The sequence below is a fragment of the Podarcis raffonei genome, chromosome 3 (genome assembly GCF_027172205.1).
Source record: "Podarcis raffonei isolate rPodRaf1 chromosome 3, rPodRaf1.pri, whole genome shotgun sequence".
In the NCBI taxonomy this organism is placed as follows: domain Eukaryota; kingdom Metazoa; phylum Chordata; class Lepidosauria; order Squamata; family Lacertidae; genus Podarcis; species Podarcis raffonei.
Window position 1 is genome coordinate 34,644,543 of NC_070604.1, and position 15,578 is coordinate 34,660,120.

The 15,578-nt window shown below is 40.1% G+C and overlaps 1 protein-coding gene across 3 annotated transcripts in view; it reads left to right on the plus strand.

The window, feature by feature from the left end:
* Window positions 1-15,578, plus strand: part of LRRC1 (leucine rich repeat containing 1) — a 76,042-nt gene that overhangs the window by 44,298 nt on the left and 16,166 nt on the right. For 2 of the 3 annotated variants that reach the window (XM_053381049.1, XM_053381051.1), the window contains exons 10-13: window positions 696-779; window positions 8,672-8,787; window positions 9,706-9,878; window positions 10,581-10,717. In XM_053381049.1, coding sequence (XP_053237024.1) covers window positions 696-779; window positions 8,672-8,787; window positions 9,706-9,878; window positions 10,581-10,717 — 510 coding nt within the window. Of the gene's footprint in view, window positions 1-695; window positions 780-8,671; window positions 8,788-9,705; window positions 9,879-10,580; window positions 10,718-13,544; window positions 14,900-15,578 lie in introns of those variants that run through there. The other variant, XM_053381052.1, reaches the window with a different exon arrangement.

The window sequence follows — 15,578 nt, forward strand, 5'->3', positions numbered from 1 at the left end:
CTGGCTGGGTTTCCCCAGCCACTCTGGGTGGCTTCCAACAAAATATTAAAATACAGTGGTCTGTTAAACATTATAAGCTTCCCTAGACACGGCTGCCTATGTTGCAGCTGTTTCTGACACTTCCAGGTGGGTGCCCAAGTTAGGATGGTGTTGGATCTTGGGATGTTGTGTTTTCAAGCAAGGGGAGGAGGAGAAGGCAAAAGCAGTAATGGCTGGAGAGGTGAGGAAGCAAGGAGGGTTCTGAATGACACAGCAACATTTTGATTCGCTAGGCAAGACGCAAACATAAAAACAGAGTGCACACCATAGTTACTTAACTCTGTTACATACGGCTTCATCCTCAGATTTTTCATATGTAAATTTGTATGTGGTGGTGAGCATTCCTCTTGGCATTGCCATCACTGCTCATTACCTGGGATGGGGTTAGGTTTGAGTCAGCAGTGAGGTCATAGTCACATGGTTGTAGCAGAGGATTGGTGGCAAAGGTCATGTTAGTGCAAACATGACCTTGCTTTGCTCTGATCTGCCCCACCACGTTCACCCCGAGAACTTCATTGAGCTCACACACCTTGGAATCTTAAGTCTTTAAATCTCAACAACCTGTATCATCTGGAACTGCTCTGAAAGGTAAACACATATTGAAAAGCTGGTGGTATTGGTAATCACTGACATTGCTCTGCTTTGATCTGAAACAGACTTTGCCGAAGAGCATTGGACGGCTAAAGAAGCTGAATATACTGAACGCTGACAGAAACAAACTAGTGTCTTTACCCAAAGAGGTAAGCAATATCCCTGTTGTTTGTCTTTGCAGGGGAAACTGGACAGCATGTAAAAAGGTATGTCATTTCCATTCAGCTAGCAGCCTTGGGTCAGGGATGATGGGGTTTGTAGCCTAACAACAAATGGAGAGCCATAGGTTCCCCATTTCTCAACTAGAATGAAATGTAGTAGGGCGAGAGCTTGGACTGCACTGACTAGTAAAACCTGAAATAAGTGGACCTGGGTGGATGGAAATAAATGCACGTAAGGAAGTGTGTTAGAGCAGTCTATAACTGAAATGGTAATTTACTGTCCAATGTGCTGTGGCTGCTGTCTAGTGGTTTAGCCGAAATGATTTCGCTTCTCATGGTCTTGGACATCCCAGAACTGAAAGGAGCTCTTAATTTCCATCAAAATCCACTCAACACAGCAGATGAAGCATTTTCAAAGTTAGAAAAAGGAAGAATGAAGGCCAGTTCCTTTCCCAGGGCAATGTTTTGGAACACTAATTGCTGATGAATGTGTGGTGCTCTATCAGAATACCCTTGAAAATCCCAAGCAATTATGAGTATTACTGGTTAGCCATTTAGCTTTTTATGGTTAAAAATTACTATGCAGAAGTTCGTCTCAAGGTCACAAGATTTGAAATGGCATTGGGTGCTTGTAACAAATGAACTGAAGAACACTGCCTTCTTGGATATCTATACAACATCTGCAGGGTTTTTTTTGTTTTTTTAAAAAAACGTTTTGTATTTAGCACACTGATGAGATTGCATTGCTGGCAGTCTTATTGTCACAGGCTCTTGTCTGTGGCAGGTTCTGACCTGCAGAGTGCTTGTGTCTTTCTGTGTGAATAATTTACTGAGGGGTAGCTGTGCTTAGTCTACTGCAGCAAAACAAAAAGCATTGCAGGAAAAAAAAGATTCAATAGTTTTGCTATCGCAAATCTGCTGAGAATCCTCAGGAGACCTAGATTCCTCATAGGAAGCTAGTCCTGTGATCTGTTTGAGCAAGCATGTACCTTGCAATGTAATGTTTCTGGATTTCAAAGCATGGTGTACCTTGCAAATGTCCCCTTTAGTCCTTGGGAATTGCAACTTTTGGAAGTAAACGTAGGCTTCAGTTCTGCCATCTTAGTCTAAATCAGTGTCCTTTAAGGCTAACAAATGTCACTGTGGCATAACTTTCAACAGACACAATTACTTTCTTACACATGTGTCTTCCATTCTTCATTTTATGCAAAAACTTGTGCTGGACACATGTAATCTGCTTGGTTTGCTTTTAGTTCTGCTTTGTTACTGAGTGAAACTGGTTTTGGTTTTTAAGGAGGGTGGGAGGGGGGTTGGAATGACAGCCGACAGGCTTCTGGTGGTGTTTTTTTTGTTGCCAGTGTAGCTGTTTGATAACATTTGCTTTCAGCAAAATATGAACATGTGCTATAAATAAGAAAAGCCACACATGGTGTGAAAGTCAAAATGACAAGAAGAAATTTAATTTAATACATCCAGAGACTGAAAGACTGCAGGGATGGAGCAGTGTGGTAAGGAGTCTGCCAGCTGACAGCCTTACAAATTCTGCAGACTCAGCCTCAGACCCTCGCCACTCAATGGGATTACTGCTACATTGCAGTAAACATTTCAAAAACAGTCTTATTAGCCCTTGAAGGTCAACATAGGTTTGTTGGTTCAGTTGGCTACATGCTCCTGAACTTTTAGGCTTCCAAGTCAGAGAGGTCTTCAGAATTTTCCTTTTCTTTGTAGTTTGGATGCTGATTTTTCTGGCCTCTCCAGATACATCTGGTATCTGTGAATAGGCATGATGGATGGGGGCAATGAGCACTGAGGATCACCAATCCTGAGCAGTTCTACATGCTAGAAAATGTGAAGGGGGGGGCAGTATAAAGAGATAGCCTTGGATAAGTGTACTCATACCCTTTTATATAGGATTACACCAAATCAGACCAGGTCTCCATTTAGCTCTGCAGGGTTTCAGATGAGTCTTTCTCAGCCCTACTTGTAGATGTTGGGACTGAACCTGGGTGCTTCTACACTTGGGTAGGGAACCTGTGGCCCTCCCTATGTTCCCTATGGGAAACCCATTCCTTCAGTTGGACTCCAGTTCCCATCAGCCTTAGCCAACATGACCAATGATCAAGGATGATGGGGGTTGGATTTCAACATTTGGTGGGTCACAAGTTCCACACCCCTGTCCTACATTGAAAGCATGGGGAACGTAACCAAATGTGGTTACTCTCTAGATTCTCAGCCAACAAATATGTTGACAATTAAGTGTATGAGAACAGTTAATTGAAAGCAAAGCAAATCAGCATCCTTAATTGGATGTTACTGCAGAATGAAGATTGTGTTCAACTAAGTCCTACTCAGAGTACACCCATTGTAATTAACGAACCTAAATTGGTAATTTCCATTAATTTCAATGGGTCTGCTCTGCATAGGACTAGCATTGAATACCACCCTGAGAGTTTATTCTACAGTTTTATTCATACAATAGTAGAGAAGTTTGGTGGTTATATGATACTTCATTGATTAGAAAATGTGAGTTCAGGAAGCTGACTGTTTTCTTCTGATGTCAGTGATATTTAAAACTGGAGATAAAATTAAATTATAAATAGAATTTTGTCTTTTACTGAGTACCACATGTATGGTAGGGTCTGATAAGAAACAGTTTCTTGCCTGGTGAGTTTAACCTTCTTTCTGTGTACCACTTAATTTGTTACAAATATCTGAGGGACCTGAATTGTGCCTGGGGGCCTGTAGATCCAGCCTGTCATTTTACTGTGAAAGCTTCAGATTATACAGAATGAGCTGCTACACGAGGTTGACTGTTGTGTTATAGTACAGAGATAACTGCATGCTGAGTCAAATAGTTGTCTTGTTGAGAGCAGGAAAAGAAATACTGGAGTTCAGCTTCAAATGTATCAACATACTCTGTACAGAACCTTAAATATGATAGCATGTGCTTTATTTGTTTTTTAGAAGCAGAGCAAAAAGCTTGGGTAATTTTTCTGCTCTGTAGTGCCATGCAATTAAGTGTTTGGCTACAGACTAAATCATTGGTGGCCAATTTATTTTTGGTTTAGTACAGAGGCAGGCAATGGTATAAGCCAGACCCATAAGCCCTTCTTCTCCTGTCCAGGGATGTCACAAACACCAGCTTCCGGTGTCACTTCTGCTGCTAATAGGTCGCTCCTTTTGCTTCCATTAACTGTTCAAAAGTCCAGTTAGTTTTGCTCACTCTCTGGATCTTCAATATTCACAAATTTATTTCCCTATACCCTCTTTGGTATTTTTCATGATGTCATAAGTAGCTGTTTGAGAGCTTCAAACCTCATATTGCCAGTGGTGAACTGTGTCTGGTGTTACATAAACCAGCTATTCAGGCTGCTCCACAGCTAATCATAGCCATCAGTGCCACCTACAGAAATATGACAAAGTGAACTGCCAAGTGTGATAATGAGAACCTCTGCTGCACAGTGTTGGGATGGAACCTTGACAAAATTCTGACAGGTGAGATCAAAGGAGGTGGGCTTGCATTGCCTTAATAGCAAAGGGGTTTGACATGGGGAGATTAGTGGGTGGATTTCAGCAGGCAGCTTCTGGCAGGCAGGCAGGTTTGATGAAGTGACGGTCAGGTTCTTTTATTCCTACCGGTTTGAAATCATTATATGAACTAACAGCTGATTCATACACAGTGATTTATTTCATTGCTCTGTTATTCGGCATTTGATGTGGGGCAGCCTGCTTTGATAAGGTATTGTCTGAAATGATGTGCACTGATATAAAAACTCTGGTGCTTGTTAGTGGTGGCTGTTTTACACCTGCAAATCATCACTTAATGTTGAAGTTTTGGAGTTCTGAGATCATAAATATATATACATATATACGAATTTTGTCTGTCGTATTATCACCTATTTTCTTGTTCCCTTTTTTGCAAATGGGCATCTTTAACAAAGTCTAGAATCAGAGCCCCTGAAGATCCTTGGTATGCAACATAACATGCACAAATGAATACAACACTCTTCAGTCATACCAGGTTATCCAAAAGGGAACATATATGCAATTCAACTAACCAGATTCAAACGTCTGCTATTTTTGACTTTTTTTGGCATTTGTGTTGTGTTTTTTTGTCCGGCACTTGAGCCATGTTTTGAGATATATATTAGGTATCTATAAATACATAAAAATGAAATGGTGGTTAAATATATAAATTGGCAGCTGGGACTAATAAAACTGTTGGCAAATATGATATGAAGAGAGTCACTGGCTATTCATCACTTGACTTAGTCAGATGGCGAGAGAATATTCTGGATTAGTGTTGTGGCACGGATGCTTCGGAACGTGCATGCCGTTTAGAAAATAATGTTAGTTCAACTATGGAACTCACTTCTACAAGATGCAGTGATGGCCACCAAGTCGGCATGGCTTTAAAAGAAGATTAGGCAAATTCATGGAGGAGAAGGCTATCAAGGCCACAAGCCATTGTGGCTATGTTCTCTACCCACTGTTGGAGGCAAGATGCCCCTGTATGCCAGTACTGCTTGTGGATGTCCCATAGACATCTGATTAGCCACTGCAGGAATAGGATGTTGAACTAGATGCACTCACTCCAGCAGACCCTTAAGTTCTTATGCTCTTCGAACCCTGTTTATTTGGCTTGCCACAAAAGTAGAATGAATTCTCCCACTAAAATGCTTTCCCTGGTAATCATTGTTTCTGTTAATTGTTGCATGTAAGTAAATGTTTCTGCAAACTCTCCTTACCACTATTTGTAGATATTTCCCCCCTCCTCAAAGTGTGAAATATTTTGGCAGCAAGATCAGTAAACCTCAAGGTACTGAACAGCCATCCTTTTGAACCCAGTGTGTCCCCATGTTACAGAATGGGATACAAAGAAACCCTAAGCCCTTGTCTCCATTCAAATTCCTAAGTGTGCACATAACACCCGAGAACTTCACCGGAAAGTTTCAAGACCAGAATTTTGTTTCACCTAGGGATTCATTCATGCCTAGGGAACTCTGTAATTTTTGAAGTGGAGGTGTAAGTTTCACACAAAAAACCAGAGGTGATTATTTCAAGAAGGGCTATTAGTTCACAGTTGATATTTTACAAGTTTTGATTGGATGCTACATCTTCACCTATTATTTTTGACAGAGCTGCATGGTAACAAATGGTTCAACCTTGTCAATGTTGCTCAGCTGCAAACTATGGCATTTTTAAAGTAACTATATGTGGTAGATATTTAGAATGTGCTGTGTGTAGCCAGCCATTAAATGTGTAGCATTTTTGTGCTCTGAATAGTCAACTTTCCTATTAAAAAATGAAAAAAGAGAACCCTTAAGGCATTATTTGCATCTCATGATTGTATCCTCCATATGAGCATGAAGTGTAGATAGCAAGCAATCACTTATTGCATAGTATTCATTTGCAAAACTCACTCTAGGATGTATGCAAACACATGGGGAACTGGTCATTATTATCTGACCCTGTGGTAAGCAAATACTTTGCCATGTTTTGGATTAGGTCCACAAAGCTCAGCATTATGGACAACTAGCTTCTCACATGCTTTCATTTAGTCAGTTTACAGATTTATTACAGTTCACCATGTAGTGGTCAGTTCACCAGGCAAATTGCTCAAGGCTGTTCAATGCAGAACTAGCTGGAAGCCAGTTTCAGTGAAGGAGCAGAAATGTTGAGTTCTCCGGTAGAGAAAAAAAATGTCTCATCATAGTATGTGTGTGCTTGTGCAAGACTGGTATTGTCTTGTCCTTTGAAATAATAGTGTGTGTTTATATCAAACAACTGTCTTTTGTGTTTTTCTTAATTGTTAGCTGCTTGGAAAAATTGAGTCAGGTAAACTCTTGTAACCTTGTAAGTATTGTTCTGTCCACGGTTGCACTGATTCCTTTCATCCAAACTGCTTTCAATGCATGATGATTCCAACTGGCTGCACTTTCATTGCCCCCAAAAGTCTGGGGTTTTCCAGCTCAAGGGGTGGGTTCCTCTCAAGAAGGCTGCATGGCCAAAACTCATTCTGCTTGTTCTCGACACAGAACCATTCAAAGAAAACACTCCTTGTGTGCTACAGGGCATCATTTGCCAGCTCATCTAGCATTCACTAACCAGAATAATTACGCTCAGTTTTTTCATTTTAGAGATGCACCAGTTAGGCAGACAGTGGATACTTTTGCTACGGTTCCTCATATCCTGTCAAGAGTACTTAGAGAAATTTTAGTGCATGGTTTTTCACTCCTGGGGAGGCTCTGCAACTTAAAAAAAAGACAATATATAATCATCTTGCTCATGCTTTTTTCCACTACGAACTCCTTGCATGAAAATAGGAGGAAAGTATGCCTGTTTCTAATGGAAGGGAATACGATGGAAATATTTATGTTGGCAAAAAGTTTGCATAAAGATTAAAATGTGATGAAAGGAATACTTTTTTTGGTGGTTACTGGGGGAAAAAGATTTCAGTTGTAATGGGGGGGAAATGAAAATGAAAATTCAATTCAACCAAAATTGAATTGACTCCAATAGCTAGCTAGCATTTAATGAGTTGTTTGAAAAAAGTATTTTTAGATTTATAACCAAGGCTTAGAGGGGGTTTTAAAGTGGCTTGTTGATACAAAGATTGTGGTCTCCTTCAAACAGTACAGACTCTCTTTAAGTTGGTGGTTAGCATCAGTGGTAATGACAGTAGAAAACTTTTTATCCTTTTAAAAAGAGAAATGTGATGATGGAAATTCCATTCATGTTGCAAAGTGACCATCTTAAAGATGCATGTGCTGTTGAAGTTCTTTATAATAGAATGCTTATTCTCTTGAAATGAAGCTTTGAACTTCACAGAACCTGGGTGTGAGATGATATCCTGAGTTCAAGATGCATAGTGTTTGCTACGCTGAAATTTAGGTGAATGTAAACAGAAGCTTATATAGAATTTCAGAGGAAATTGGATACTTGACATAGTAAATTGAAAAGACCCACTCTTAAATCCTATACATGTTCATTTAGAATAAAGGCTTGCTGATTTTAGTGGAACTTACTCAGTCTTATTACATTTTAAAACCTACTTAGAATTGCTAACTTAAAAAATGGCGATTGTGATTTTGTGTAACTTAAAAAGTATGCCTTAAGTGCTTTTGTTTTGAATCTATTGCTTGAATCTATTGCTTTCCATTGTGCTGTTGAGTTAATCATTGGGGTTCGTGTAAATTATGGCTTTTTTTTTGAGCGCAAGATGCCTTATAGTGCACTCTTACATAAGTACTGAGTTTTCAAGTTTGCATAAGCACAGTCTCAATAATTGCTATGGAGCGACCTTGTGGGTGTTTTACTTAGTATAAGCAACTGCTGCTTTAAAAACACCTCAGCTGCAAATAGAGCGAATTGAAGATGCCGCTGCATTTGACAATGAATCTTGCTTTTGTCAAGCAGGTTTGTGTATTCCGTTGTTGCTTTGCAGGTGTGCCAACATATACAAACACATCCCTGAGCACCTGATGCAGAGTAGCATGTAGGGAAAGGAAATGAGATCAGGAAGCCTAATTTTAAAAAGCAGTGGCAGAACCATCAGACCAGGAATTCAGATGTTTTGTTGAAGCTTATCAACTTTGTTCCCAGCTGCTCTCTTTTAGTCGCTAAACAGAAGAACTTTAAATGCTGTCTCTGAAGCATCCATCGTCCAATGGGTTAGCTGAGAAGGAATCAGAATGAGTGTCCCAAGACTGCCCCTTAGTGGAGCAAGTTGTTGTTGTTGTTGTTGTTGTACAAAGCAACTACTAAGGCAAACATGAGCATTCTAGTGTGCTGGTAACATTAGTACTCACAATCCATGTTCTACATGCATACTGTGCCTCTGCAACAATAATGCATTCTTTTCTCTTTTCATAAAACAGATTGGTGGGTGTTGCAGTCTAAATGTTTTTTCAGTACGTGACAACCGGTTATCTAGGATTCCTCCTGAGATATCACAAGCCACAGAACTTCATGTCCTAGATGTAGCTGGAAATAGGCAAGTACTCGTATGCACAACAAATCCAAATGATTTTTGTAATGTATTCAAGATGCATAGTGTTTGCTACATTGGATGGGGTATGTGCAATTTGGTAGCTGTTATAAAGACAGTTTTAAAAAATCACATTAATAGTTGAATGTTTAGGTTAGTTCCCAATTTAAGTCAAATGAAGAGATGTGTTGGATTTAGATTTATTTTAATTTTTTGCTGCTATTCCACTGGGATACAGCTGTACAGAATGGTACTGCATCTGTAATGAGATTGGGGCATGTTGTTTTTAAACACCAGATATATTAGTATCATTTTATTATCTTTTCCATGCAGAAGAAAAAATAGGTACTGGAGGTTAAAAGCTCCCTTCCTTAGACTGTTGTGCTGTGTTAAGATACAGCAGCTACTGTAATGGGATGTGAGTCTTTATGCTGTCTGGCTGTAATGTAGTTCACAGCAATTAATCCCCCCTCCCCCCAGTTTGGAGAATTTAATTTTCCCCCTTTCCATTCACTTACAGCAATACCTATACCGTTCTCACAACGCTTTTAGGGAAATGCATGGCATATGAAGAGTTAGTTGGGTGGGTGGAATAGTGCAATTTTCAAGATCAGACACTACCTATGTATACTTGTGAAAATGCCAAGCTCTTTCCTGATCACATCAGATGCTTCTTGCATATTTGCCTGCACATAACAAAACCAATGTGGTAAGGCTGATCTTTTGTTGGAAAACAGTAAGTTACATAAAGTGCACAGAAACCATGTAATAATTTAAATTTGTATGATCTTGCATGGGGAAACAGTTGTTTGGGGCACCTTCTTCCACCTCTTTGCAGACATAAAAACAAGACTTTTTCATAACACTGAAATGCTTTATTCTCCGTAGCAGTTTAAGAACTATTAGGATTGTTTTCTCTGCCAGGTTGCTACATCTTCCCATGTCGCTCACCAGCTTGAAGCTGAAGGCGTTGTGGTTGTCTGATAACCAGTCCCAGCCTTTACTTACGTTCCAGACAGACACAGACCCTGAAGTAGGGGAGAAGATTTTAACATGTGTTTTACTTCCTCAAATGCCTTCTGAGCCCGGTTGCCAAGGTAAATACATTTTACAGATCAATTTCACTTGAAGCAAGATGGCTTCAGGGTAATGAGAAAAGCAAACAAAACTCCCTTGGCTGCATAGTATCATGTAAGTGTGCAATGCCTCTTAAGAGGTTTTCAAGAAATTGTAGTTTTGAGGTGATGAAGTGTTGCATACCTTCTGCCGGGTGATGATAATAATGGCTTATCGGCTCCCCATTCCCTGTAGTTTTACTTTTAACTTATTGAATAAATGCAAATCATTAACTTGATCTTGGAACAGCTTTTCTTGACGATGTTTAAATACATTGCATGTTCTTAGCTCAAGCAAGTACAAGAGTTACGTACATGAAGTGATTTCTTTGCACTTGCAACTGATGACAATCTTGGGCATTGGGGAAATTTACATTTCAGGGAAACAGTCTTAAAGAAAAGCGTTCCAGAAAGTTGATGTTTCAGCCTCTGTCTGCTCATATATGGAGACATGAACCAAATTTCCTGATAAGACTGTATCATTGCAAATGTGATGTAATGTCTTTTCTAAACATAAGCACAAGATCTTTGCAGCTGACCTCTCAAGTGAATGTAGTATGGAATTGTCAAACGTGTGTTTTTATCAGGGGGGGGAAAAAAACCTTGACATCTGAACTGTTGGATATATGTTGATGTTGACTTCTCTAACAACCTTCTATCTCTGTTTGTTATCTCTCATAACAGATAACCTGCCCCGATGTGGAGCACTGGAGAGCTTGGTAAATGAAATGTCAGATGAGACATGGAATGAACGAGCAGTAAATAGAGTCAGTGCAATCCGCTTTTTAGAAGATGAAAAAGATGAAGAGGATAATGAAATGGTATGTTTTCTTGGAAAGCGAATGAAAAAGTGGGGCCGTAAGCACGGTTTGTTGGACTATTGATGATTCGGGCATTAATTTACACGGCACCAGCAGACCATTACTAAATTGCCAATTTTGTTAAATGCTTGTAATCAGATACTCTTGCAGAAACCCCTGGGTAGCAAAATATTGCTACTTAATCCTAGCTTTAATTGACTTTTATTGTCTTTTTTGGGGGGGTGTTCCCTTCAGTTTTCCAAAAACAGGATGGAAGTATCCATCTTCTGTGGAAGATCTAAGATTTGGAACCAACATCCTGTAGGCAGCAAAGCCCTTGGAGTTATCCCTCCCCCATTGGACTGTCTCCTATCCTTCCATACTGTTTGTTGTCATTGCCACAATCCCTTCCATCGCCCTGCCTTCATTACATGATCATTTGTATTGACACCTGAACTGGCAGGAAATGTTCAGTGTTCTGCTCAAAATGAAGGAGGGCCGAGTGGGAGCACCTGTCACTGTACTTATGAGACCTCCACTAAAGCACATCCCCTCTCCCTCCAAATACGCCCATGAAGTAGGTCCACTTAAATGATTGCTTTTTACTCACAGAAGATGTCAAATGGCAGGCAGGCAACCATGGCTTCATATAGGAGTGTAGCAGTATGAGACGCCTGTTTGCGTTCCCACTTAAAAACAAATACCTTAGGTATACACTTAAAGATGCCATTTGTGAAATTGTCCACAGTACAAACCTAAAATATGCATTAAAGGAATGTTCTTGCTTTGAATAGTGACTACAGCATTTTTGAGAGTAAGAACAAAAGTGTTTCCTTGCAATTAAAACTGAACTGAACTGCAAAAGGCCCCTTCTACCGTCCTCATATATTGGAGCAACAAATTGACTCCCAGTCCTTCTGACTTTCTGTAACTGGTGAAATTGCACAGTTCATATTAAAATAATGCTGCTATAAAGCAGTTAAAATTGCTGTGATTCATTTAATATCATGGTTTGTGTGTGCACGCGCACACCTTCTGCATCATGGGACAATAATTTAATTTTGCTCAGTGCATAGCAGGCGCACACAGCCTGCCACCCCCCTCACTTTCACTTATTTTTATTCTTCAGAATCAACTAAAATTAAAAGCAGGGAAAAGATTCATTGCATAACTAACAGCAGCTGCCGTGACTCAGAATGCATATGGTGGTGGATGCTTTTTACGAAGGTGCTACAGTCACTTTTCTGAGCAGAATTGCATTTCACAGCTGCATATGTAAACTAGAATTATCAGCTGTCTTTTTGCAGCTATGGCTGCTCACAAGTAAATGTATGTTGACCACATTTCCCACAGTACACAAGTTTGAAGAACAGATGCTTCTTGAAATATGTATCCTCTGTGTTTTGATGAACATCTCATCTTCAAACATTAGTGTTGACAATGTGGGTGCATTTTTCACATAAAGCATGAAGTGTCCCAAAAGTAATGACATGTAATTCCAGAGGTAAAATAGATATAGAGCATGACTACTTTTAAATGCATGGGACTGCAGTGGTGGACTGAGTCCCTTTAAAAGACAGTGGTGGGTCCATTTATTAAAAAGCCAACTCTGGACACAGTGGAGTGTAATATCTATACACCAGTCACCAACACCCATTTCTTGGCAAACATAGTGGAAAGGGTGATTGTGGAGTAACTGCAGGTATTCTTGGATGAGATTCATTATCTAGATTTGCTGCAAGCAGACTCGGTTTTAGAACCCAATCAACCTTGGTTGCCTTTCCTTGTGAGACAGGGGGAATGCATCTCTGTTACTTATGCTCTGTCTCTCAGTGGTTTTGGATACTTCCTGGACCAACCAGTTTTTGAAACTCCCAATTGTTCTGGACGCATTTTGCGACAGGGAATTTCGTTAGTGCAATTAGTTTCTCAGCTCTGGGTGCAGCACCCCGCCTAAAATTTCAAACTAAAACTGCAGAGTGGAAGGAAAGGGGGACCTTTTTCTGCCTCCCCACTTCCAGCTACTCTCTAAAGACTGGAAAAGAGACCCTCTTAAGAATATTAGAGGGTGGGCAGGGAAAGGACTTGACAATGTGAAAAATGAACATAATACTTACCTGCAGTTCATTCATTTTCAGCTTTGTATTCTTGTTATAAGAAAGTGCACCTAGACATTCAGTTGTTGCACCCATAGCCTAGGTTTAAGGTGCCATTTAGGTCCTAGCTTTCATATCTCAGTTTCTAACACTGGGACCAGTCACGGTGGGATGGGTATCGGGGGCACTGTATTACAATGGTTCCATTCTTACTTTCAGGCCTATGTTTGGAGAGCAGCGTTGGGTAAGTGCTCTGTGGTCCTCTGGCATCTCTGCTATGGGGTTCTGCAGGGTACTATCCTGTCCCCAGTGCTATTTAATCAGGCTGCTGATGACAGGCAGTCCTATTTTGCCATAACAATTAAATCAGGAGAGGCAGTGGAAGCTCTGGATCAGTGTAGTGGTGGACAGGATGAGGGCCAATCAACTGTATTTGAATCCTGGGAAGATGGAAGCACTTTGAGTGGGTTGTCCCCTCAATGCATGTTGCCTCTCTGCATCACGGCAAGCATGCCTTCAGCTATTAGGTCTATCCCCTGCCACATTTTATTTATTATTATTATTATTGTTACTATTATTTTTAAGCAGCTATTTTAAAGTTGACAGCACATTTCCTGGTAGACTCAATCACTGGTATTTGATTGCCAAGCCTGAAAAGCCATTTTAAAGAATATATATAGTTTCTTAACAAGGGGGGGTGGTGGGGAGTCACAAGAAGGAGAAAAATCATTTATTCCACTGTTTGTTTTTAGAGGACACTTCTAAGGCGAGCCACTCCACACCCTGGGGAGTTAAAGAATATGAAAGTGAAAGTGGAGAATTTACGGAATGATATGAACGCTGCTAAAGGACTGGATTCAAACAAAAATGAGGTCAATAATGCCAATGACAGAGTGACCACTTCTGTGTAGAGGCTCGCCTCCCAGATATTTGCCTCCTGTGTCTTCCCACCTGCTGTCGAACCGTTACTGTTGCATCCTGGGAATACCATCCAATCAACCCTCATGTGTTTTAACCAGAAATCCGACTCATCTTGTCCTTGTGTCATTCCTTTGGAAGGTGCTTCTCACTGGAAGAAAAGTGCCTTATTTCAGTCCAGGCATCTGAGCACAGGGGGTGCAGCGCACTGAGAACTGCTCCCCCACTGTGGTTCTTTGCTTGAACAACTCCTGCTTGTTTGCTGGCGAATTGTTCCCATCAATTCCAGTGTTGTTGTTTTTGTTTTAAAAAAGGATTAAGAGGTCTGTTTTGTTTTTGTTTTGTTTTTAACAAGGGGAATATGCTATTATACAATCATGCATCTCTTTTACCCAGGGGTGTTGGTCTGCTGCTGTTCTCCTCTGCCCTTCCCCCAACCCCAGTTCAAGTGATGGGGTATTTATTCTGCCCTGTTCTGGACTGTGGTGGCGGGGGAAAGTAGTTTTATTGCAGAATTGATACTTTTTAAACCTCTCTGGCAGCTCAGATGGTGTAAATTTTATAATTTTTTGTATAGGAGTCGAGTCTCATAACAAACCAACAAAATGGATGTATTTCATTTTTTAAAAAAAGAATTTTTAAGCGGTACATTTTACTATTTGTGGAGGGTGAATTCCATTGACACATTCATGCTTGTCATATCTGCATGTGCCTTAATGCAGCCTAATGAGATTAGTTAAAGAAGAAAAAAGCCTAGGAGACAGCGAGATTAGTTTGAAGAAGGGTGCCTCCTCAGATGTGCTGCTTTGCAAACAATTAATGTTTAACTTCCTCCCTTTGTTTTAAGAAGAAGAGAAAGCTGAAGTTTTTCTGCAAAGTGTTTTACTATGGTGACGACACTGAATTGCCACTGCCTTATAATATGATGCACTCACACACTTTTAAAACTTGTTCATGAAGAAATTACTTGGGCTGAAGCAGCATTGCAGCCATTAGAATTTCAGGTGTCCACTTTTAAATGTGCCATTTGTAAAAATAACATATATTTTAGAAATGGAACAAAATACACAACAGCAACAGCATAAGTTGTGAAAACGAATGTTATGTACTGTACAGGCATGATATTCTCAAACGTACTTGGAAGGTTTTATATCTCTATAAAACCTTAATAAAACACTAAAAAAACAAACACCGTAGTGCCTCGGTAACTTTTTATTCTATTACTTATAAATGGATGTATAACTTTAATTCATTTGCACTGTATTTCTTACTAAGTACTGCTCAATGTCAGTCCCCAATATTACTGCTCATAAATGTTACTTCACATTTGCTTTGAAATGCAAACAACAAATGCCATAGGGTGATACCAAATTTTTGATTTGCTGGATGTCGATTCTTTCAGACCTGCAGATAAATATAACAGATGTTGCTTCACAAGGTAGTTTTGTTAGTTCCAACAGCCTGGCCAAAGAATGTATAAAAGGTTTTCGGCTTCTAGAGGAATGTAAATTCTTATGTCTGAGTCACAGAAGTTCTGTGGTCCTGGTGGTGAAACATTCATGCTGAACTGTCCCTGTTGATCAGAACACATGCAAGTGATGGGAAACCTGTAGCTCTTTAGATGTTGGTGAACTACAGCTCCCATCATTCCTTGACCGTACCACCTGAGGCTGATGGGAATCCAACCACTTCTGGAGGGTCACAGATTTCCCATCCTAGGCAAATGGAAACCCTTCAGACATACTGTGTAGTGTGCTGCAAACCTGGAAAACACCAACCAAATGACTTTTATGACTTGAAGTAGGAGTTTTCTAACAAGGGTCTTGTGTTTTGCAAAAGAGAGCCCTCCTGGAAAATGTATTTCTAAA